Source organism: Gigantopelta aegis, chromosome 3 (assembly GCF_016097555.1).
Source record: "Gigantopelta aegis isolate Gae_Host chromosome 3, Gae_host_genome, whole genome shotgun sequence".
In the NCBI taxonomy this organism is placed as follows: Eukaryota; Metazoa; Mollusca; class Gastropoda; order Neomphalida; family Peltospiridae; genus Gigantopelta; species Gigantopelta aegis.
In genome coordinates, this window is record NC_054701.1 from 10,107,162 (window position 1) to 10,130,468 (window position 23,307).

Sequence of the window (23,307 nt, forward strand, 5' to 3'; positions counted from 1 at the left end):
ACTGGTCGAGTGCAGCATTATACTAATTTACAACTGGGGGTGAGGGTGGCGGTCAGCAATATACTAATTCTCCTTTCAAAGGGCTTGCTGGGGTGTCGGTAAACATGCATTCATTCCTTTCAAAGGGCTTGCTGGGGTGTCGGTAAACATGCATTCATTCCTTTCAAAGCGAGGATGCATAATCTTCAGCTGGAGGCTCCTTCAGATACTTATGGGTAAGTATTTAAAACTGGGTCTTGTATTTTGAAATGGACTCTAAATAACACACGTCTGCTTTCGTACAAACAAACACAGAAATAAAAATAACAACTCCAAAGTGGTGTATTTCATGTCTTCATTGTAGCTCGTCAGTCTAAAATACACATATTTCATGTTCCTAACTTCAGGATATCGTAAAACCATGAATAGAGGTCGGTCTTGAAATACACCCTTCTTCAAAATCGCTTCCGAATTTAAGTAGAAAACCCTCGTTTTGGTCAGGTAAACCATTTAACTTGTGTATATGCTGAGGAGTTTAGTTCATCCACGCCACCTCACTACACGTCATGCCCTGCCTAACCCTACCCCCACCCCCATTAAAGACCCGCTCCTGAAACGTGTCCACTGTCAGGAATGGTGCTACACGTGTCCACGTGTGTATACTATCGGCGTAATTCTGGGGAACTGTTGAAGGCAAGATTGTCTTTTCCGATTTCGTGGCGTAACGTTTTGGGAGACGATCTTGGCACTATCTGTAAAAAAAACCCCAAAAAAACACATATACATTAAAGGCATTATTATAATGTACTCAATTTGAAAACAAAAAGGTTAACACAATCAAAATCGTAACTCTAACCCATAAGGCACAATTTAAATGGATGTTTTGACAAGGTAGTGAGTCTGACGGCTACCATGAATAAATATTTTAAGTCGCAGACCGTAGTTTCAGCTCTTGAAAATGGACTTTTTAACCTGTAACACATCTGGCTAAAGTTACCTTAGAGAAAACCAATGCGTCCGTGACTTTGAAATGGAGAAACACCTCTAAAAATAGACCACAGCCCGTCTACATAACAGTTATTTCTCAAAGGCACGTGCGTTTTTAGAAGTATGACAAATCCGTTTCGTGATATTACAAACACCAGAATGACCAGAAACATTTTGGATGTTCGGAAATGGATAATCCAAACAATAAAGTGTAAGTAATGTTTGATTTCAACGAATATCAAAATCGGCTTAATAGACAAAAAGTACGCGGGCTAGGTCTTCCATTCAAAGTTCCCCCTCTCTCCGCGTCCCTTGACACGTTGGTTAGGGTTTGTCGATGGAATATATATAATATACTGACTCGTTCTGACGAAGTTGAAAAGCCAGGGTTGTCGTCTTGGATTTCATGGATTGAAGACCTTTTTTGCACTATCTGTGGGGGAAAAAAAGAAACATCAACAACAACCACCCAAAAAACCCAACCCCCCCCCCCCCGTTCCCTCCATAAACCACATACGTATTTAATGGCCCAACAAAGTATTATCTGAATATATATATATATATATATATATATATATATATATATATATATATACAGGTATTTAATTTGCCCCTTAAAGTAATCTACAATTAACCGCTATGTTCCGGTTATTATTGCTATTTTATAAAAAAAAGAAAGAAAAAACCAAAAACAATTCACCCTACTAAAATAATTAGTTGAACAGGCAGTTGTATTCGGTGTGTGTGTTTGTGTGTGCGCGCGCGCGTGCGTGCGTGTAGTTTAGTTTAGTTTAATTTATTATTATTATATAATTTATTTTGTGTTATTATTATTATTACTATTATTATTATTATTATTATTATTATTGTTGTTGTTATTGTTATTTATTATTATTATTGTTTTGTTGTGTTTTTTTGTTGTTTTGTTGGGGGTTGGAGGGGGGGTTGGAGGGGGGGTTAATTTCCATAAATGTAGAGAAAACAAAGGCCATGGTTTGTGCTATCCTGCCTGTGGGAAGTGCAAATAAAAGATCCCTTGCTGCTAATCAGAAAAAGTAGCCCTTGTAGTGGCGACAGCGGGTTTCCTCTCAAAATCTGTGTGGTCCTTAAACATATGTCTGACGCCATAAAACCGTAAAGAAAATGTGTCGAGTGCGTCGTTAAATAAAACATTTCTTTCTTTTTTTCCTTCCTTTTATCCATGTGTAACCAGGTGGTATTTTAGTGATTTTAAGCTATGGCACTGCACTGTACACAAACACACATGCACTGTACACGAACACACATGCACTGTACACGAACACACATGCACTGTACACAAACACACATGCACTGAGTTCATACTTTGGATCAGTAAATGTAGCTTGGGATGGTATTTGACTGTTGACCACTGACCTGTGACACCGACCACGGCTCTGCTATTGGTTAATTTGACTGCTGACCACTGACCTGTGACACCGACCACGGCTCTGCTATTGGCTAATTTGACTGTTGACCACTGACCTGTGACACCGACCACGGCTCTGCTATTGGCTAATTTGACTGTTGACCATTGACCTGTGACACCGACCACGGCTCTGCTATTGGCTAATTTGACTGTTGACCACTGACCTGTGACACCGACCACGGCTCTGCTATTGGCTAATTTGACTGTTGACCACTGACCTGTGACACCGACCACGGCTCTGCTATTGGTTAATTTGGCTAAGCCAAATGGTGACTCTTTTTTTTAAATCTCACCTGGCAAGAAGACATGTTTTTCCTTCTCTATAAGTAAGCCATCTTTGAAATCCTGAGGTTAGTATTCTTTATTTTTTCTTATTTGCACTTCTTTATACTAATATGCAAACAGTGAAATATCATTAAGAAGTAATTGTAGTTTTATAAATTATAGTTAGTATTAAATATAAATCTGTCTGAAGAATTAGACATAAACGTTATTTAGTTTAGAAGTAATGCTGGCTTATTTAATAGTCGAATTATATAATTATGTAGTTATATCCAAGATGTATATAGGAGTGATAATTAAAGTATAATTATAATAAACCTTGTGGTAGCTTAATGATTTAATAATTAATAGCATTCATTTAGCATGTCGGTAAGAAATAGAAAATGCCTGTATTTGTATATATTACGTATGCTTTGTGATCCATGTTTTAGCATAACTTTATTTGTTTTATAGTTAACTGATCAAGACCTCCAATCTCTGTGTCGCCCTTACGCCCACAGCGAAAGGTAGACTATTGTTTGGTTCTTTAGGTCATGGCCCGTGCAGTATATTCACTGCTCGTGCTAACTGTGTACTGTGTAAATGTGTATTTTTCATTATATTGTCAATGTAACTTAGTTTAGATTATTTATTAACGTTTTGTTTTATACACTGAGAATATGTCACCATTGGTTATTTATTAATGTTAAATTAATAAATATTTAATTATATGCTTGAAGTAGCGCTTATTCAATTAGTTTATCTAATTGTGTTTTTCTCTATTTAATCAAGAGTATTCTAAAAAAAATTATAACAATACTGCAGAGAGTATATTTCAATTTGTATAACTTGAGAGTATATTTATACAACTTTAGTATCTTTTTATGCGGATGTATGTATCATCGTGTTTTATATGTTCTAAGATTGTTATTGTTTTACAGGGTTTTTGTGATAAGACTGCCCTCAATAAAGAACCCTATTGAATTGCTTCCGTCTTTTGTTTACGATTAGTGATAGCAACACATGCACAGAGAAATTAGTTTTACAACTTGCTCAGGACCCAATTTCACAAAACATCGTAAGCCTAGTGTTGTAAGTAACGTAAATCTACGACTAAATCACAATTCTTATTACTATTATAATTAAACAAATATAGTTAGAAGAACACATATTTCATTTTCTTTTGTCTTTAAAATACTTCAGCTTCCGTAATGATGTAATTTTCTGCGTGAAATAGACGCCAAACACGTGTAAACGCACGACCGGTATAACTGCTAGTAGCAGACGTAAACGTACGATGTTTAGTGAAATGGGCCCCTGGTACATAATGATGATTTTTCTTTCTATAAATGTCTAAAATAATTACTAATACATAGCATCGATGTACCAAGTCGACAACATAACGGGAATAACGTAATAAACAGCCTGTAATGCAGCTTCTAATTTAACACAAAAACACCTCTCGGATTGTAGATGTTTATAGCATGTTCATCGCTTATAAAGACATACAGTGATTGAAATAAAACCGAGTTAATATATATATTTATTTAGCTGTATAATATTGGTACTATATGCTGTAGACATGCCATTTTCGCAGAGCCGGTTTAAGGATCCGCGGGGCCTGTAGCTCAAATAACAGCGGGGGCCCCTTCCCAGGATATATATTTTGCAACCCCCTCGGGGAGAGGGTAAAAATTACTTGGGGGAAAATACATGTATACATCACCGCGGGGCCCCCTGAAGCGAGGGGTCCGTAGCATGTGCTACATGTGATACTAAGATAAACCGGCTCTGCATTTTCGGCAGTTTCGTGGTCAGTTGATCGGTAGGCCTACTGAACGTCACAGATATATAGAGGCTATTTCATTGGGGATTTAGTCGAATACGATTATTATGTCAAGGAGCGAAAATATGGTTTTCACACATCACGAGTTGACATAAAAGTCGTATTCATAAAAACACCATGAAATTAGGCTTGGGCAAATCGAGGTCGACTTTTTATATCTTGCATTTTCTACGGTCATTTGGGCCATTGAACAAGAATCTGGTGGAAATTTTGGTCTACGGCTATGTTTTATATCCTGAACTGTAATTTATTCAAAATGGTGGTCAAATTTCGTCATTTGCCATGAATTAAAAAATTTTTAGAGTATATAATCCGTATAAAATATCAATATATAGGTTTGGGGGGTTGTAGAACACGAATATGATACTCATAAGTAGCTTAGACTTCATACAGAGGCTCTTTGTGTATTTATGCACTAAAAATACGGTATTTTACTGGATCTTTTCCAGAAGTTTGGGCGCATATTTAATACAAAAACATGCTTTTGAAGAAGGATGATACAATCCTATGAACCATGCTGTTTTATCTTCACAGATAGTGTAGAGAAAACAAAAATAACATCCGCTGACCCTGAGGACTATCCACAGGAAGGAAGGAAATGTTTTATTTAACGACGCACTCAACACATTTTATTTACGGTTATATGGCGTCAGACATATGGATAAGGACTACACAGATATTGAGAGAGGAAACCCGCTGTCGCCACTTCATGGGCTACTCTTTTCCATTAGCAGCAAGGGATCTTTTATATGCACCATCCCACAGACAGGATAGTACATACCACGGCCTTTGTTACACCAGTTGTGGAGCACTGGCTGGAACGAGAAATAGCCCAATGGGTCCACCGACGGGGATCGATCCTAGACCGACCGCGCAAAGCGAACGCTTTACAACTGGGCCGTAACTGGCCCGTAACATTTCTCAGAGGAAGATCTTGGAGTTTCTCCCATAATTTGTTCCCATATTCTGAAATGTTTCCGTGAACCAGAATTTGTTCTTTTTTTACTGATCTTTCTGTCTTGGGGGTAAAACTGTATACGTATCCAATCAATGTAATCTTTTTACCTACAATGTCATATGCACGGTCTTTTTAGTTACTTGAAGCCTTTTTTTCTGGTATATAATATATAGAAAGCGTTCTACTTATAACGTAGGCACCTGTGAAACAGTTTTCGTTTTGGTCGATATTCGTAAGCCTGTTGATAGGACTCGACGAACAAGTTTTCTGTTTTGTCCACACCGTGTGTGCAGACATAGCAAATTGTTCACTCAAGCTGCTAACAAAATAGTGAAATTCCGTGATATCCTGTACAAAAAGAGATATTTTTAGTGCAAAAAGGCAGGAAAGCCCTCTATATGAAGTCTATGTTATTTGAAAGTGTCATGTTCGTGTTCTATGTCCTAGAAAACCTATATATAGATATATTACATGAGGTGTAGGATCTAAAAACGATCAAATACACGAAATGAGATCAAATTTGGCCACCATTTTGAATAAATTAAAGTTCCGGACATACAAAGTGATCGAAGACAAAAAAATTCCACCAGATTCGTGTTTTGTTTCAGTGACCAAAATGGCCATAGAAATGACAAGGTATATTTATCTAATGTAGAAAAAGTATTTATTTGCCCAAGCCAAATGAAATGGTCTATTTATTATATACATCATTCCTAATTTTTGACAATATCTTTCGCTTTTTGGTATATCTTTCACTTATCCTATGAAAACACGTAACGCTATGATATATTTCTTCCGATGGAACTTTTCCAGAAAATTTACTTGACCATAGACTTTTTAAAAGAAATTTTAATAAAAAATTATCTTTATTTAATTATTAGCATTTATTTAATAATACTACTGTGCAAACAAACCTGACAAAATGATCCTCCCCAACCCCCCACAAAAACAAAACGAATCGAACGCCGTTAAATTTTAACTTACATTCAATTTGTGTCATCATTATTTAGCTTAGTATTCAATTCGTTTTAGATATTTTATCGTAATTTAACTTTTTTATAGGTACAGTTGTTTAAATTACTTTTTCTTTTTTTTTGCAAATACGATCAGATGCATTGGTAATTATCAAACTTAAAGGAAACATGTCACGTAACCTATATTTGGCACCAACCATGTACAATTAATTATAAATTGAATCACCTATAAAAAATTAAAAAAAATAATTAAATTACTTAAAATATCTCCATAACAAAACCCCAGATACGAGCTCTTAGCGGAAATTGCCGATCTTTAATGAGCAGGGCAATCACGAGGTCCGTGACGTCAGAGACGCGTCGCTTGAACTGAAGCCTTACACTTAAAAGCATTAGTCCGTACCACTCATAAAGAATCTAAGACTTGCACAGCTTAACAAAACAATGAGTGTTCGTTCGCAAAACGGTTTGCCGTATCAATATGAGCTGTTAGTAAATGAAGAAAGACACACATTTACTTACAACAGTGATACTGAAGAAAAAACGGATAGCGAGTCGGAGGGTGGAGAAACCGATGGTGCCAGACCAGACCGGTCGACCAATTTACAGCAGGGAGCCCGAAAGTAACCCGGAGACAAAACCAAAACTCGGATGCTAATGCCGAGGTGTATACTGTTCATATTTAGCATAAAGATACACCTCGATATGATGTATTTAAATATGTAAAAAAATATAAATGTAGGACAAACATTTTTTTTTTTTTTTTTTTAGAAAATATCGCATTTTTTATGTTCGGGCTGTACATAATGAAATCTGTATGCACAGTGTAAACAAACGCTCTAATTTACGACAAGGCGCTTCACTTTCATTAACCTGACTTGTAAAACAACATAAATGACTTGAGAGTATAATCAACTTTTAAACTAAATATATTTCTATTTGCATCAATAGAACGAAATGGGGTTATAGTATTTTTCTCTCATAAAAAAGTAGCATACGACCACTCACGATACCCAAGTGATAATTTTCTTTTCTTTGGTACTAGGTAATTGGTCAGTTTTGTAATTTTAGATGGGAAAGTCTACTTAATCAAGGGTTTTACAGCATTATTTACAGTAATGAAGCAAGGAGGCTGATAATGTCCATTAACATTGTACTATAGTCGCGACAGGTTACGCCACAATACCCTGTGATCTTAAAAAACTGGCAAGTATTTTGTACGTATGTCTAGACAGTGGTAATCACTTACCTGGTCGATACCCTGCAACATACACCTGCCAATCAGAAATCACATTTAAATACATCGTACTGAGATGTATCCTCATGCCAAATCCCATGCTTGTATATGCCATATTTAATTACTTATTGACGTTTCCTCCTTCGGACGGTGAATACAGATTTTGTTATGTAGGCCTACAACCCTAACATGAAATTTTTTTTTTTTTTCCAAAAAAATAAATAAATAAAAATTTCTACATTTTTGTTTTAACATATATAAATACATCATGCTGAGGTGTATCTTTGTGCCAAATATGTACAATGTACACCTCGGCATTCGCAACCGAGTACTGTTTTTGTCTCCGGGTAACGTTCGGGTTCCGGGCTGTAAATAGGCTGACACCAAAATACTATGCGGTGTTGGTGTTCAATCTTTTCTTTTGCGATAAAATACACGCGTCTTTCTTCGGATACAATCCTTTGGAAAACCATAAAAAGACAATCCCGATCGTTTAAACTGTTTATTTTTACACCCAAAGGCCGCGCAGTACGGCACTGTTGGACTGAAAATCACCTTACTCCATATATATAAACAGTTAACAACAATGGAAGAGTACATCGGCTCTGACGTCACTTCCCTTTTTTTCCGAACGCTCACGAATAAATATGCATAAATCGTACTTTGATACTGATTAGCGTAATTTCTTCATTTTAAGTTAACTACACGTATTTTATTGTTATAAAGTTATTTGTATATTATTTTTATATCATTATATCATTATGCTTTTTAAATGAGCTATAATATGGTCTCGTGTCATGTTTCCTTTAAATACGAAGACACGACACAAAGGGAAATAATAACGTTTACAAAAAGGTCAATACGATTTCTATATTTTCACTGTAGCTAAAATACAGTGAAAATATTACTTTTCACCGAATATCACTTTTATGGTTTCTGTAGATCTATATATTTCATCGCTATGCATATAATAAACAAAACTACATATGTCAATGTTCGACATGGCAAACTCTTTAACATTATAACCAGGGCCGTACCCTCCGGGGGGGGGGGGGGGGGGGGGGGGGGGGGGGGGGGGGCAGCTGCCCCCCCCCCCGAGAATCTTGTCCTTTTTTTTTTTTTTTATATATATATCTCCAGTAATAGCATAGAAATGTTTAATCTTTATAGTATGTTAAAAATTATTTATAAAATTTAGTGCCCCCCCCCCCCCCCCATGGATTTTGGTTAGGGTACGGCCCTGATAACTGTCACGTAACGGATGAAACCCGGATAAAGAATATTTCAGCAAGAGACATGAATATTTACATGTCCCAAAATAGGGAGAATGGCCGGTATAATATACTGACACGTTTTGCTGTAGTTAAAAACCCAGAAATGTCTTTTTGGATGTGATTGCTTGAAGCCATGGAATGCCTTCTTGGCACCATCTGTGAAAAAAAACACAGAAAAACAACAACAAAAACAAACAAACATATAATATTTCAGAACACTGACCTACTTATTGGCCCAAACTATTTAATGGTCTAATAAAGTATTATCTGGAACTATATACATTTGATTTGTCCCTTAAATTATCTCAACCATCTACATAACAACAATGTCCCACTTATTATTGATACTAAGTAACTTTGTAAAAATAATTAATGTTATCTATCAATTAGCCAATACTAAACGGAAACTTTAAGCCATAACTCGAAATCACCCCCCCCCCCCCCCCCCCCCCCCCTCCCTGTTATGGACAGAACTCTCTGGCGAAGTCCGAGATTGTACCCAAGACATGCGTGCTTGAACAGTTCTCTAATGGGAGCATGCCAAAAATTACCCACACCCACACAAAATAATAAATTTTTGTGAAGGTCCATATATCAGAGATGTTTTTTAATAAAAGCGAATTTGAGCAACCCCCGAATAACTGCATTGACAAAATGATTGGCCAAGTTCCTGTATCAAGAACGTGTGGCCGTCCTCGGCGATGTGGGGTAAACAGAAAAAACCACAATGAAATTAAGTTTAAAAAAAATAAAATAATAATAATAATAATTATAATAAATAAATAAATAAATAAATAAAAATAAATGAGAGGAGTGAATAACTGCTCTCCTAGCACAGACCGTGGATAGGCATTGAAGAAATTAACATGCCATATACCATAAATGCTAGGACAGCTAAACATATTGTCCTTGCACTATTCTACAGTGACAGCTCCCCATAAATGACGAGGTCTGGACAAGGTTTGGTGGAATATATATAATATACTGACTTTTTCAGGTGAAGTTGAAAAGTCAGGTTTGTCGTTTTGGATTTGATAGCTTGAAGACATTTTTGGAATTATCTGTGGAAAAAGAAAAAACAAACCTACACACATATAATATGACAGACGCATTTAATGACCCAAGAAAGTATTATCTAAACCTACCAACAGTAGACCGGCACAACATGGTAGATGCACCCGACCCCGCGTGTTATCATTTGTTTGACTATGTGGTTATTTTTATTGAAACATACTAACAATATAGCCTGGTTTAGCTCTGACATTTTTTGTCATAGCCTTAAAACATAAACGTTAGATGAGCCATATGACTTACCAGAAAAAAATCTTCATTTTTGTCATATAACAATACACAAGACCCACACAACCATGGGATAAAGTTCTGTTGACAATAAATTAATTCTAGCCCATACTCTGTTTTTAATAAAGGCGAATTTGAGCAACCCCCGAATAACTGCACTGTCAAAATGATTGGCCAAGCTCCTGTATCGAGAACGTGTGACCGTCCTCGGCGAGGTGGGGTCAGTCGAAACAAACACAATGAAAGCAAGTTATTTAAATAATAATAATACAGTGATAGCTCCTCATAGATGACGAGGTGGCGACAGTCGAAACAAACACAATGAAAGCAAGTTATTTAAATAACAATAATACAGTGATAGCTTCTCATAGATGACGAGGTGGCGTCAGTCGAAACAAACACAATGAAAGCAAGTTATTTAAATAATAATAATACAGTGATAGCTCCTCATAAATGACGAGGTGTGGACAAGATTTGGTGGAATCTATATAATATACTGACTTTTTCAGGTGAAGTTGAAAAATCAGGTTTGTCGTTTTGGGTTTGATGGCTTGAAGACTTTCTTGGTACTATCTGTGAAAAAAATATTTAAAACATCATTTAAGAAAAACCAAACAACAACAACCACATAATATAACATACCTATTTAATGGCCTAACAAAGTATCTGAAAATATATATACATTTGATTTGTCCCTAAAATATTTTACTCAATCATCTACATAACCACCATGTCCTGCTTATTATTCATAATTTGTAAAACAAATAATTAAATTTGTTTGTTTTGTTTGATTTAACACCACCACTAGAGCACATCGATTAATGAATCATCAGCTGTTGGATGCCGTTGTGGTGCACTGGTTGGAACGATAAAAATCCCAATCAGTTGAATGGTTCCACCGAAGTGATTCGATCCTGCGACGCAAGCACCTCAAGCCAGCATTCAACCGACTGAGCTAAATCCCACCCATAACTGAATTACTACGACAGTCCATAAATCAGGAAACAATACAGTGACGTAGGAAGGTGCCAAAAAGTGTGTGTGTGTGGGGGGTGGGTGGGGGGGGGCACACTTTTATATTTACACTTTTACACTATTATAAAGCAAATAGAAAGCAAAATATCTGAAAAGTGGGGGGGGGGCACATGCCCCCTTGCCTCCCCCCCCCGCTTCCTACGTCAGTGCAATAAGTGGAATAAACAGAAACATAAAACAATGAAAATAAGTTATATAAATAAATAAATAATAAAATAATAAAAACATATATTGAATCATAATAAGTTAACGATTTTTAATACATTAACTTATTTCAGCAATATATGCATTTTAAACGGACACAATCCAGACTAGTTAGGCCTAAACATGCAATGGATAATTTATCATCAGTCCTACGCTGACTACCTAAACACTGGACTAGTATGGCTTAAGATTACAGCGTTCATTTTCTACCCTCTCAAATTCATTATTATGCTAAACATACTATAGCCCATGGTAATAACGTGTTAAAGCCGCACACCCTAGTTCCATCCAGCGAAAATAAATTATAATTTGGTTAATCTACAAACCTGTAACACACTTAGATCACGTTTTTGTCAAATGGAGTGAAAAAGCAGGTTTTATATCGATAAATACCATGGGAATCCCCATGTCCCAATTGCTTGAAATAATTTTGAAAGTTAGTATTCTGATATCACCGGTAGATGTCGCTCGAAGCACAACAATGCCTACGTCACGACAAATTTCACAGACTTGGGGTGCGTTCCTTTCACCTCTCCTGGACATGTTCCAACTGTTCTGTTCTGGTTGTATCCCCTCTCCAGATATCGTAAGACTTAGCAACATTATTGGTTTTAAGGGTTTGTAATGTTTTGTATTGAGACACTTACTTGTCTGAACTTTATTGTTACTGAAAATGTTAACGAACTGTGGAGAAAAATCTCACAAATGAACAACAAGCAAACGACAACAAATCGGATGTTGATTGCGCGAACCGTGCACGAGAAAACAAACCGAACCAAAATTATAACGGTCACGTAGTATACCAACGTCTGTGCCATTGAAATGGAAATATCCCCTCTAAAAATAGATTAGACCTTGTCTGCTCAACGGTTTTTTCTCAGAGGCCCGTGCCATTTTATGAAATACGAAAAATGCATTTTGTGGTATTACAAACACCAGGATTACCAGGATTACCAAAAAACACTTCAGGTGAATGGAAATGTATATTCTAAATAATAAACGGTAAGTAAAGTGCAATTTTATTTGTGAAAAAAATGGGTTTAATAGCGAAAAACAACGCCGTAATGGTTAACAACTAGCCGTAACTAGGGTGTGTCCCTTTAACATTCACTATGGCTTATGAGTTTTTACATTTTTAATGTGTGTTATATAATTAAGAAGACGGTGGATCAGCCGACCATCATTTGAAGTATATACATTAGGTGTATTTTAAAGGTTAGCAATGTATCAACATGAACATTTTACTGTTAATACACAACATAATAAACTGGTTCCGTGAAAAGCTTCAATTTTCTGTGCTTCATACATTTTTCACTATTCAACTTTAAAAAGTGAGACGCATTGTTTTAATCATCTGCTAGTGTATTTTGCACCATCAGTAGTCAGTGAACGATTGTAAAGCGCTGTTGTTACCAGTATGACTCCATTGGAACCTTCTGTTACTACTTGAGGCATGGCGACCTTGTTGGCTTTTGGTTTTCTGACGGCTTTGGTGGATTTCTTAGTTCTGTCAACAAAAACATAATAGTTAACGTTCACTGAATACAAGTTTGAGTAATTTCTAGTTGTATTCTGTTGATATCATGACGTGTTCTCGGAAACACACAATTTTGATTAATGTTTTGTTTTTTATGCCTAGGGCTAGAGTGGCAGGCCATCGGTCTACAGGCTGGTAGGTACTGGGTTCGGATCCCAGTCGAGGCATGGGATTTTTAATCGAGATACCGACTCCAAACCCTGAGTGAGTTCTCCGCAAGGCTCAGTGGGTAGGTGTAAACCACTTGCACCGACCAGTGATCCATAACTGGTTCAACAAAGGCCATGGTTTGTGCTATCCTGCCTGTGGGAAGCGCAAATAAAAGATCCCTTGCTGCCTGTCGTAAAAAGAGTAGCCTATGTGGCGACAGCGGGTTTCCTCTAAAAACAGTGTCAGAATGACCATATGTTTGACGTCCAATAGCCGATGATAAGATAAAAAATCAATGTGCTCTAGCGGCGTCGTTAAATAAAACAAACTTTACTTTACTTTAGAGTGTCCTGATTTTTCGTAAACGGTAACTTTTACATTCGCCGAGGCATGTGTCTAAATTACACACAGTATCCAAATCTGACGCCACAGATCTTTGTTTCATCAATTTCGTGTACTCTGAAGGTAAAAGAGCTAGACAGCATCCCCTTTCGATAATATTCCCGGTTAAATACGTAATTGCTAACGGGTTTCTTCCTGTAATGTTTGTATTAGTGATTAATATGTGAAAAAAATGTTTATGAAGAAACTCGAAAATGACCGATGTAAAGTTATTTAATGTCAAACATAAGATTGTTGTTGTATTAAAGCAGTAATCTTTGACTACCGTTTGGTAGACAGAGATTGCGCAGAATTTATACAGATTGGTCTCTGACGGTAACGAGCGTTTAACTCTCCAAATGTCCGTCTAATTCTCTTACCGACTGAGTACTTGGGCTAGTGACATATAAACATAAAAAGAAGACATTCCTATGGAACAGAAACCGGACGATTGCCTGCATTTGGCTTCCGGACTATTGTATGACGCGGTTAAGCGGCAGATAACAGTTAGTGGTAAGACGTGAATGCAAATTCAACTAATTTGATTTATATAGCCAGGCTAGCCGCATGGTTATAACCGTACTAGACCTGGCCTAATGGAAAGGCAACCCAACGCCTTGCTCCACGAGTTAAAGGTTGTCATTGGATATCCTAAATCGTGGTTCAATTAAAATGTTTTGTGTGATACAATAGCGAGGTTTGATATTCCAAATGAATGTAATTTTCAGTTATAATCCATGTTTAGAGAAATGAGGCCCTGTAAATCCACGTCTGTATACCTTTAACGTTAGTCTGGTGCTGCCATTTAATTATACAGAAATAGTAATGGCTTCGTGGAAAACAATTACAAAACATTATTAATTAAAGCTAGATATGAGAGTGGAGATGGATTTTTTTGGTGTTAATACATATGATGCATATGTCGATAGCATACATGTTTAAAAGAAGCGCTTATAAGACTGAAGTTAAGACAACGTTGGTGGGTTTCGTTGCTATTCTAAAAGAGATAACCTTTTAATACACAGGGCGCCGTTCCACGAAGCGATCTTAGCACTAAAATCACCTTTAGTGCATAACTATCTTATACATTTAAGGTAATCTTAGCGCTAAGATCGCTTCGTGGAACGGGGCCCTGGTACGAAAACTTGTGACTTTCATTTACAAGATTATAAGTTTTTTAAGATGTATTTATTTGAAACGTCCTCTAGTAATGCAAAAATATGTCATACCATACTTGTGTGGACGTTGACGTGTGCGTTAAAATTGGTTCCATACCCAAGTTTACGGGCAAATTCCATTTGTCCATAATCCCCATGCTTATGCGTATACGTAATTCGTAATCCAAATCAATCACTTTCTATACATGTGGATTCATTAGATTCCATTTATACGTCCTACATACGCGTATTCGTATCCGATCACTCTATGCATTGTGGATTACGTATACCTATACGTATTTGAATACGGATTACAGACAAATCGAGTTTACATGCATGTGCTAACGAGCCTAACGTATACGGACGAAGCAAACGTATATACGCATACGCAAAGGCAAACGAAATTGTTCACATCAAATTTGTACTAAACTATTTTTTACGAATATATGCATCCGACCGATTGCGTTTGCCGCTTTTGTGTATTCGTTTACAAATTCATTGTTTAACAAATATTACTGAAAAGTTGTATATGCTAAATCAATGTTACCTTGTGGCATTGATACTAAATGCAAAACCAGCAAAAACAATGAACAGCATGATCACTATTATTAGTATAGGACCTACATCCATGCCCATATATTTTCTGAGTGCTGTAAAAAAAAAAGAAGAAGAAGAAGAAGAAATTAATAATAATAGTAATTAAAAATAAAATAAAAATAATAATGTATGCTGTGTATAATGAACACTGAATAAAAAGATCAAAATAATACTGGCCAATAATATACACCTGGGAATGAATTAAGCACATTTTGTTTTGACACTTCGCAAGTGATCGTGAATATTTCATCGATACAAGCCAGTGAAATTAATTTTCTGTATATACAGAGGATATTAAAAAAGACTGAAAGTAAGTGACTGTCGTTACATTAATATTTACTGAGTACTAGAGAAAAGACAGAAACCGTAAATATACATGAAAATGCATGGTAGTTAATTATAGTTGTAAGTAATTTATTTATGCCATTTATGCCATGCTGAAATTTTGTGTATAGCTTTATAGAGCACTGTTACAGATCATGGCGATTTACCCATTTTTGTGGAGTTATGGCCCTTGAATTTGGTAGATACCAAACCTTGTTGGGCCAGGTAGGTTGACATGTATTGTTTTAGCAGTACTCCCAGAATGTTTGTTTGGTAAAGTACAACCAGTAATGTTTGCTAATAATTTTGCTAATTTATGCATACTGCATTTATTCCACGAGCAGTCGAGAGCCAAGTATAACGTATTAGGACCAGAACACCTCTTTCCTTCCTCTGAGGGGGCGGGGTTAGTACAGTATCTCTTCCAGGTGGTCGTTCCGTTACACTCGTCATCACATACACCTTGATCTATTGTTACCCAAGCTGTCCATCGGCCATCAACTGCAAACAGAAAAGGGGGGAAGGGGTCTAAAATAATAATAATAAACAAAATAAAATAAAAAGTGTTCCCGGAGACTCGATCCAACCCAACAAAAGGGCCAATCCTTTTGTTTTTTCATTTCAATGTATTTTAAATAAATAATAATAATAATTTTTTTAAATATATATAATAAAATAAAATAATAATTTTTTTTTTGTTCTCTGAACTGTGGACGCTTAATAAAGATATTTTAGCGATTTCCTGGCCACGTTAGACAGGTGACCGCTTATTACAGGTAGTCTCCACGAGTACTCGAGTACTCGGACACGGGCCGAGTCTAGCAAGACTCGAGTCCGTTCTCAAGACTCGAGTCCGTTCTCAAGACTCGAGTCCGTTCTCAAGACTCAAGACTCGAGTCCATTCTCAAGACTCGAGTACTTACCCGTGCAAGGAAGAGCACTCATTTAATAATATTTGTTACGTCATTTTGCCATATGCTTGCCGCCGCTTATATTATAGAGCTATGAGACATGGACAAAAACCAAATTGAACATGTGGAATGCAATACAATGGCATGATTTTGCATCTATGTTCAGCGCTTGGATTAAGATGCATAATGCTATCTTGTTTTATTCCTTAGTCTCATCATCATCTAGTGTAAGTGTCGGGTACTCGAGTCCGGGTCGAGTTTGACCCTCGAGTACTCGAGTCCAGTATCTTGGGACTCGTGGCTGTCATAATTACAGGTGCATTTACATTATCGTTTTGGTGGGGGAAAAGTGGCTGCTTAAGGCAGGTGACCGCCGATTGCAGGTGGACGCTATTATTATAATTATAATAATAATAATAATTATTATTATTATTATTATTATTATTATTATTATTATTATTATTATTATTATTATTATTATTATTATTATTATTATTATTATTATTATTATTATTATTATTATTATTATTATTATTATTAATAATTTATTAATACTTACTTGACCTGGATCTAGGGACTGGAAAAAACAAGAGTAACAGTAAAATGTTAATGTTAATATTATTGATACATTTTCCAATAATAAAATAGGCATACTCTTATTAAATGAAATTTAGTTAAATCTTTCATGAACTGTTAATATAAATGGAAATGAAGTATGAAACATTTTCTTGGTATGGCATACAAAATAATATAGTTATGGCCGGGATAAAATATTTCAGTTTTACAAAGATTATTACACCATCAATTTGCTGAAATACATCAAAAGAAGTCTGACGGAACATGCTCTTAATTTTGTTTTCGCCTGTGGCGATATTAATTGTTTTAGAAGGCCGTGTGCAGTTCCAAATTGCACTTAGCCATGTGGGCAACTTGTTACGTAATACTTCTGCGCGACGGTCCTCGATCGGTACGCCTAATACACACCCAGAGCATGGTTGGAGGCCATGTGGCTAGTAGTTACGTAATATCTCCGGTAGTGCTGTTTATGGCCAGGGGATTGCTCGCGGTTGGCGACAGCCAGTCTGGCGATCTAAGAGAAAGATATGCCGTCTTGGTCACTGTGGAAATTCAGATGATACGTGAGGTACCGCCTTGTACCCCCAGGCGATTTTCTGATTTTATAATAAATAGCTAGGATTTAGAGATATCTGGGGGAAGCAGAAAGGACAGAATGATAGGAAGGTATCCCGGGGGAACGTTAGTCCGGTTGGACTTTGGTAAATATTTTATTTCTGCTCTGTTGTATAACCTTGATGTGATTGATGTGACTTTTAAATATTTTAATACTGTATTATACCAATATTCTTTAGACAGTGTCTTCGGTCATCTGACGAAGTAAATCGTAGACTTTTTGTTCTAACATTATACGAGTATTTGGTAATATAAAGCTTAGCCGGTCATCCTAGAAGACCTAGGTAAACTGTAGGTTATTGTCTTTATTGTGATAGGTACCAGTATTAATTCTGTGTTACAAGGTTACTGAATGAGTAGTTAAGGGTTAATTAAAAATTAACCAGTTAGGAATAGTGTTATAATTCCTTTATTAATTAAGTTCTCCTGGCAGCGTTTCTCAATTATCACAAGTTATTGAACGAGTAGTAAGGGTTAATTAAAAATTAACCAGTTAGGAATAGTGTTGTAATTCCTTTATTAATTAAGTTCCCCTAGAAGCGTTTCTCAATTATCACACGTGTGGGTGTTGTGTCACGGTGAAGTGATTAGCATATTGTGTAAACTAGACACCTAGAGATTAACTAATTAAGTGATCAGTTCTGGGTTGTTATTATTGTTGTTATTAATTAACTACTGCGGCAGTACATTTGTCAGCGTAGGTTAATACAGATTCCAAAGAGTATTGTGTTTTTGTTGTGTTTTCTAGTGAACTAAACGTGCTATAATAATATATACTTTATATAAGATCGTATCTCTGATCATACCTAGAGACGAGCCACAGCGGGTATAACTGCCTGTTACAGAGAGATCTAATAGATATACAGTTAGGAGAGATATTTGGATAATCGTGTTTTATTCAGTTACGGGTATTATAGAATCCCCGTGACAAGAAGTAAATAAACAATGGTTTAGTTTGTGTTTTTGTCAGTAAAAGAAATATATTTTGTCATGTTATAGTACCAGTGCAGTGTCCATAACCACTCGTTGTTGGCAGATGAAAAGTCGTACCTTTTAACTCATTGATATTTGCTGATCAAAATTTTAGACTTACAAACTTTGAACATTCTACATCGGAAAAATATAAACTTTGGGTACCATAACTAAACTTATTTTGGACCCATGTGGAAGTGAATGATGTCCTTTATTGTAAAAAAAAAACAAAGCAAACAAAAACAGACGAATAATAATAATAATAATCATAATAATGATGATATCGATGATAAAAAGATGAGAAGAAAGAGAAGAGGAGATACTATTCTTAATCATTCTTGGATGCAGTTATGAATTCTTTATTCTAGTACTATGGCGTCATCATCAGCAGCATCGTTATAAACAACAACATCATCATTATCACCATCTACAACATCGTAATTTACTCACCATTGATTATGAGGAGTCCCAGGATGTACAGAATCCACGGCAAGCTGTTCATTGTGGCACACGAGACACCTACAGGGAGAAGGTAAAGCATTGTTGGAATTTAATATATTTGTATAACTTAAATTTAAAAACCTGATATCTTCGCACTATTCAAACTTTGACCCACTATTGTAGGGACCGGGAAAGGAGGGAGGCTCGAGGACGAACATGTACATGAGGTTTGGGTGGGGTTTTTTTCTACTCTTATTTAAATAAAGGTAAAACATGACTTGCGAGACACCCCCCCCCCCCCACACACACACACACACACTATGGAGGCTGTGAACCCTCCACCCCCAAACAAACCACACTGGAGGTTGTACCCCAGCAACACTACTGGCTTGTGTTAAAATCCTATCCCATATAACAGGAGTCTTTCAGTCTTGTATTGCTAGGGATGGGAAAAAATGGTAATGTAGCAAGACATCCTGTTTATGTGGTCTGTCGTTATGCGGTCTGAGATGGACTGTGGTTGTGGTTGTCGTACCAAACTACTAAACGTATACTGACCATAGTCTTTGACCGGATGTGACCGGCACACTGGGGATGTTAAAGGCTAAAACAGAAATAGAAAACACGTTAGTATCATGATTGTTATTTAGTTAAATTTGCTATGTTTATATATATATATATATATATATATATATATATATATTAATGTTTTTTATTATTATTATTATTATTAAATTTTTTTAATAGAAAATTCGTGTTATATAGAGGATTCGTCACGAGCGTTTTTTAATATGTAAAATCTCGTCAGAGCCTCGACAAATACCGATTAACTAGACGAGGTTGATATTTTACATATTAAACACTTCTAAAATAACATTTTAATTATATTTTTTAGTAAATCACAGTACTAAAATCGCCGCCATAGGTAAAATGGATTATCACGATTTGCACAAATTAGTTTCACGTCACGCATTTTAACTAAATCTTTGAAAAAGTTACGCTCTGGTATACAGGGCCCATATTTTCGAAGCAATCTTGGCCTACGAAATCGTAAACTCATCGTAAGCTATGACGTCACTATGGCGTGTGCAGTAGTGACGTCACACTGTACGATGGTTTTTACGATTTCGTAGCGCTATGATAGGTTCGAAAATACAGGCCCAGGTCTTGTTGGCTTGTAAGCAAATGACTCATCCGCAGCAACACATTTACCTAGACTCGGCTAGAGACCTTGCAAATTTGCATACCATTATTAACCGGATTAATACACTAAATTATTACATATGTTTATGACATGGATATCATGGGTAAATTATAGGATAAATAATATGTCCGTCCCATCCTCAAAAAGTTTAGTTGTAATGAGGCTTGGTATTCATACGCCGGGTTTTCCTTGTGACAAAAGTTAGGCGTGGTAATTTTGGGTAATTTTGATTTTGTGGAAACATTTAATTGCTAAACTTTTATTCAAATGAGGGGTTTTGTAAGGTTTGATGAGCAAAGTTTCCATAAATATATATGTGTGATATCCGCCAACTTCCGCTTTGGTGTGGTTGGTATGGATGTAAAAATTGTTAAATATGCACCCAAAATCATGCAGTTTGGACACATGATGAAAATAACACAAACATTTAACTAAAATTATGACCCTTTTTGTAATTCCCTTGACACTAAAAATACCTGTATCTTTCTTTATTTATAAACCATAGCCTAGGTGGGCATTTAGGATGCCACGGGCTGGAATGCATAAATGTCAGCTGAAGATTCACAAATAACTGTGGTCTGCTACTTTAAGGTGTTTAGACATTTTTTCTGAATATGCTTTAATCCTTTTTGTATAATCCAACAACACCTACAGACTGTTAACAGTAAAACAGGACACAATGTACCACTTCCCATGTATATGATTACTGGGAGGAACCTCTTAAAGGTACAGTACCACCTTTACATCTGTAGTGAGTTCCACTGCCATTGTTAGCTTTACCTGTGTCATTTGCTGAACCCACTGGGCAAAAATGTATTATTTCATGGGGAAATGGTTGGTGCCCATTTATTCCCAGAGGAATAAAGTTTCTAAAAACAGCACATCAGAAAACATGGTGGTTACCATGGCAACCTTAAGGTAGCAGTATATAGTTAGCGCCTTTGTGAAAAATTTAATAGCTAAACCTTTATTCAAATGAGGGCTTTTGTAAGGTTTGATGAGCAAAGTTTCCATAAATATATGTGAGATATCCGCCAACTCCCGCTTGAGAGTGGTTTGTATGGGCATGAATGTAATAGAAAAAAAATCAACCTTCACTGAAGAGATTCGAACCACTGACTCTTTATGATGAAAGCAACAGAAACATTTAACTAAAATATTTAAAATAAGTCATCTTTATAATTATGACCTTTTTGTAATTTCCTTGAGACTAAAAATACCTGGGTTTTTTTGTTTTGTTTTTTTAATTTTTAAACCATAGGTGGGCATTTAGGATGCCAAGAGCTGGTATGCATAAATCTCAGCTGAAGATTTACAAATAACTGTGGTCTGCTACCAACAAGAAAATAATCAAGAGTTATCTCTTATAGCAAGACTATACTAACTAGTCCATAACCAAAATAGTTAAAAGTCTGTCCCATCATTCTGTAAAAAAAATTAAAAATGGTTGTAAATAACTTCAGTTTGGTTAGACGTAAGAAGAAACGTAAAAGTGTTTTGGAAATAAGATAAAAATACTATTTTTGTATGCAATTTAGAAATCATTCGATTCAGAAATAAATAACAAATAAATAAATATTCGATTAGCAGCAAGGGATCTTTTATATGCACCATCCCACAGACTGGGTAGTACATACCACGGCCTTTGATATACTAGTCGTGATACATTGGCTGGAACGAGAAATAGCCCAATGGGCCCACCGACGGGGATCGATCCCACACAGACCGCGCATCGAGCGGGCGCTTTATCACTGGGCTACGTCCCGCCCCTTCCCTGTGGGAGTTCGCACTATAGATGTAAGTACGTAGCAATTAAAAAGCCTTAATTTGGCCTTCCGTGAAAAATATGACTTGTAATTGCAAAACAAAACTTAATTTAGTTAGGCTAAAATCATGAGAATCGTTTCGATAACTGCATAGTACGGTTTTCGGGAGAGGTTACAAAACCCCCAGGTTCTCTGCATAGGCCTAGGCTACAAACACATCAAACATCAACTTAACCTATTTGAGTTAGATTTACAAAATACTATATTTCGTTATTCGCAAGGCAGACAGTATTCTTCACTATGGGAGTTATTGCTTTTATACACAAGTTACAACAACGGGTTAACCTGCAAGCTTGTCGGTCGGGCTATAGGCTACTTGTTCCATTTATAAAACAATTCTACAGAACATACATTAGTTAATTTAGTATTATTAGCTGTAAATTTCACTAATCGATTACTTCTTTCAGTCTAAATTTTAAAGAGTATTTAAAACTTAAATTAAAAAAACAAAAACAAAACAAAAACAGAGCAATACTTGCTTAAAGTTAAAGTGTGGCCATTGTCGCTTCCTTTTGAATGACGTCATTGTCCGAGATGTTTCTGACATCACTGGCATAGACTGGTTCCCCATCAGAATATTAGACAAGAATATTTCTACTAAAAAGACGTGTCTAGAATTGTAAATAATTTCAGCTTGGTTCACGTAAGAAGAAAAATAAAAGTGTTTTGGAAATAACTTTCTTTTTCTTCTCGCTATTTTGGTGTGCAATTTGGAAAAAAATCGGCCCAGAAATAAATAACGTGTACAAATACCATAGTAAAAAAAGGCGCTATCTGTGAGACGGACTTTAGTTTTATGAAATGCAAAGTAAATACGACATAAAAACGAAGCAAACATAAAATATTAAAATTAATCTGAGTGAAGTACATGTATTAGACAAGACTAACGTGAGATAAGATAATTAAACTTTATTGCATATAAACAGGCCACTGTAATTGGAACTGAATCCAAAACATGTAGGTCTATGCTAATAAAACATATGTGGCACAGACAAACAGGGCCCATATTTTCGAAGCTATCTTAGCCTACGAAATCGTAAAATCATCGTAAGCTATGACGTCACTATGGTGTGCGTTGTAGTGACGTCACAACCTACGACGGGTTTACGATTTCG

The 23,307-nt window shown here is 36.1% G+C and overlaps 1 protein-coding gene across 1 annotated transcript; it reads right to left on the bottom strand.

Moving 5' to 3' along the window:
- Positions 1–320: 320 nt before the first annotated feature.
- Positions 321–22,693, bottom strand: LOC121367497. Its single transcript, XM_041491699.1, has 12 exons — positions 22,668–22,693; positions 19,721–19,766; positions 19,172–19,240; positions 17,118–17,135; positions 15,972–16,148; positions 15,274–15,376; positions 12,915–13,008; positions 10,764–10,835; positions 9,953–10,024; positions 9,039–9,119; positions 1,328–1,399; positions 321–731 (listed from the first exon to the last, which is right to left on the bottom strand). The coding sequence occupies exons 3-12, from the start codon at positions 19,221–19,223 to the stop codon at positions 642–644; spliced, it is 831 nt and encodes a 276-aa protein (XP_041347633.1). The 5' UTR covers positions 19,224–19,240; positions 19,721–19,766; positions 22,668–22,693; the 3' UTR covers positions 321–641.
- Between the last annotated feature and the right edge of the window lie 614 nt (positions 22,694–23,307).

Excerpts from the sequence above, each read along its gene's own strand:
- LOC121367497 (XM_041491699.1), bottom strand. The coding sequence starts at position 19,223 with ATGAACAGCTTGCCGTGGATTCTGTACATCCTGGGACTCCTCATAATC. Across the intron at positions 10,025-10,763 it reads TTTCAACTTCACCTGAAAAA|ATAATTCCAAAAATGTCTTC; the intron begins GTCAGTATATTA and ends CTTTTTCCACAG. Across the intron at positions 732-1,327 it reads TTTCAACTTCGTCAGAACGA|ATAGTGCCAAGATCGTCTCC; the intron begins GTCAGTATATTA and ends TTTTTTTTACAG.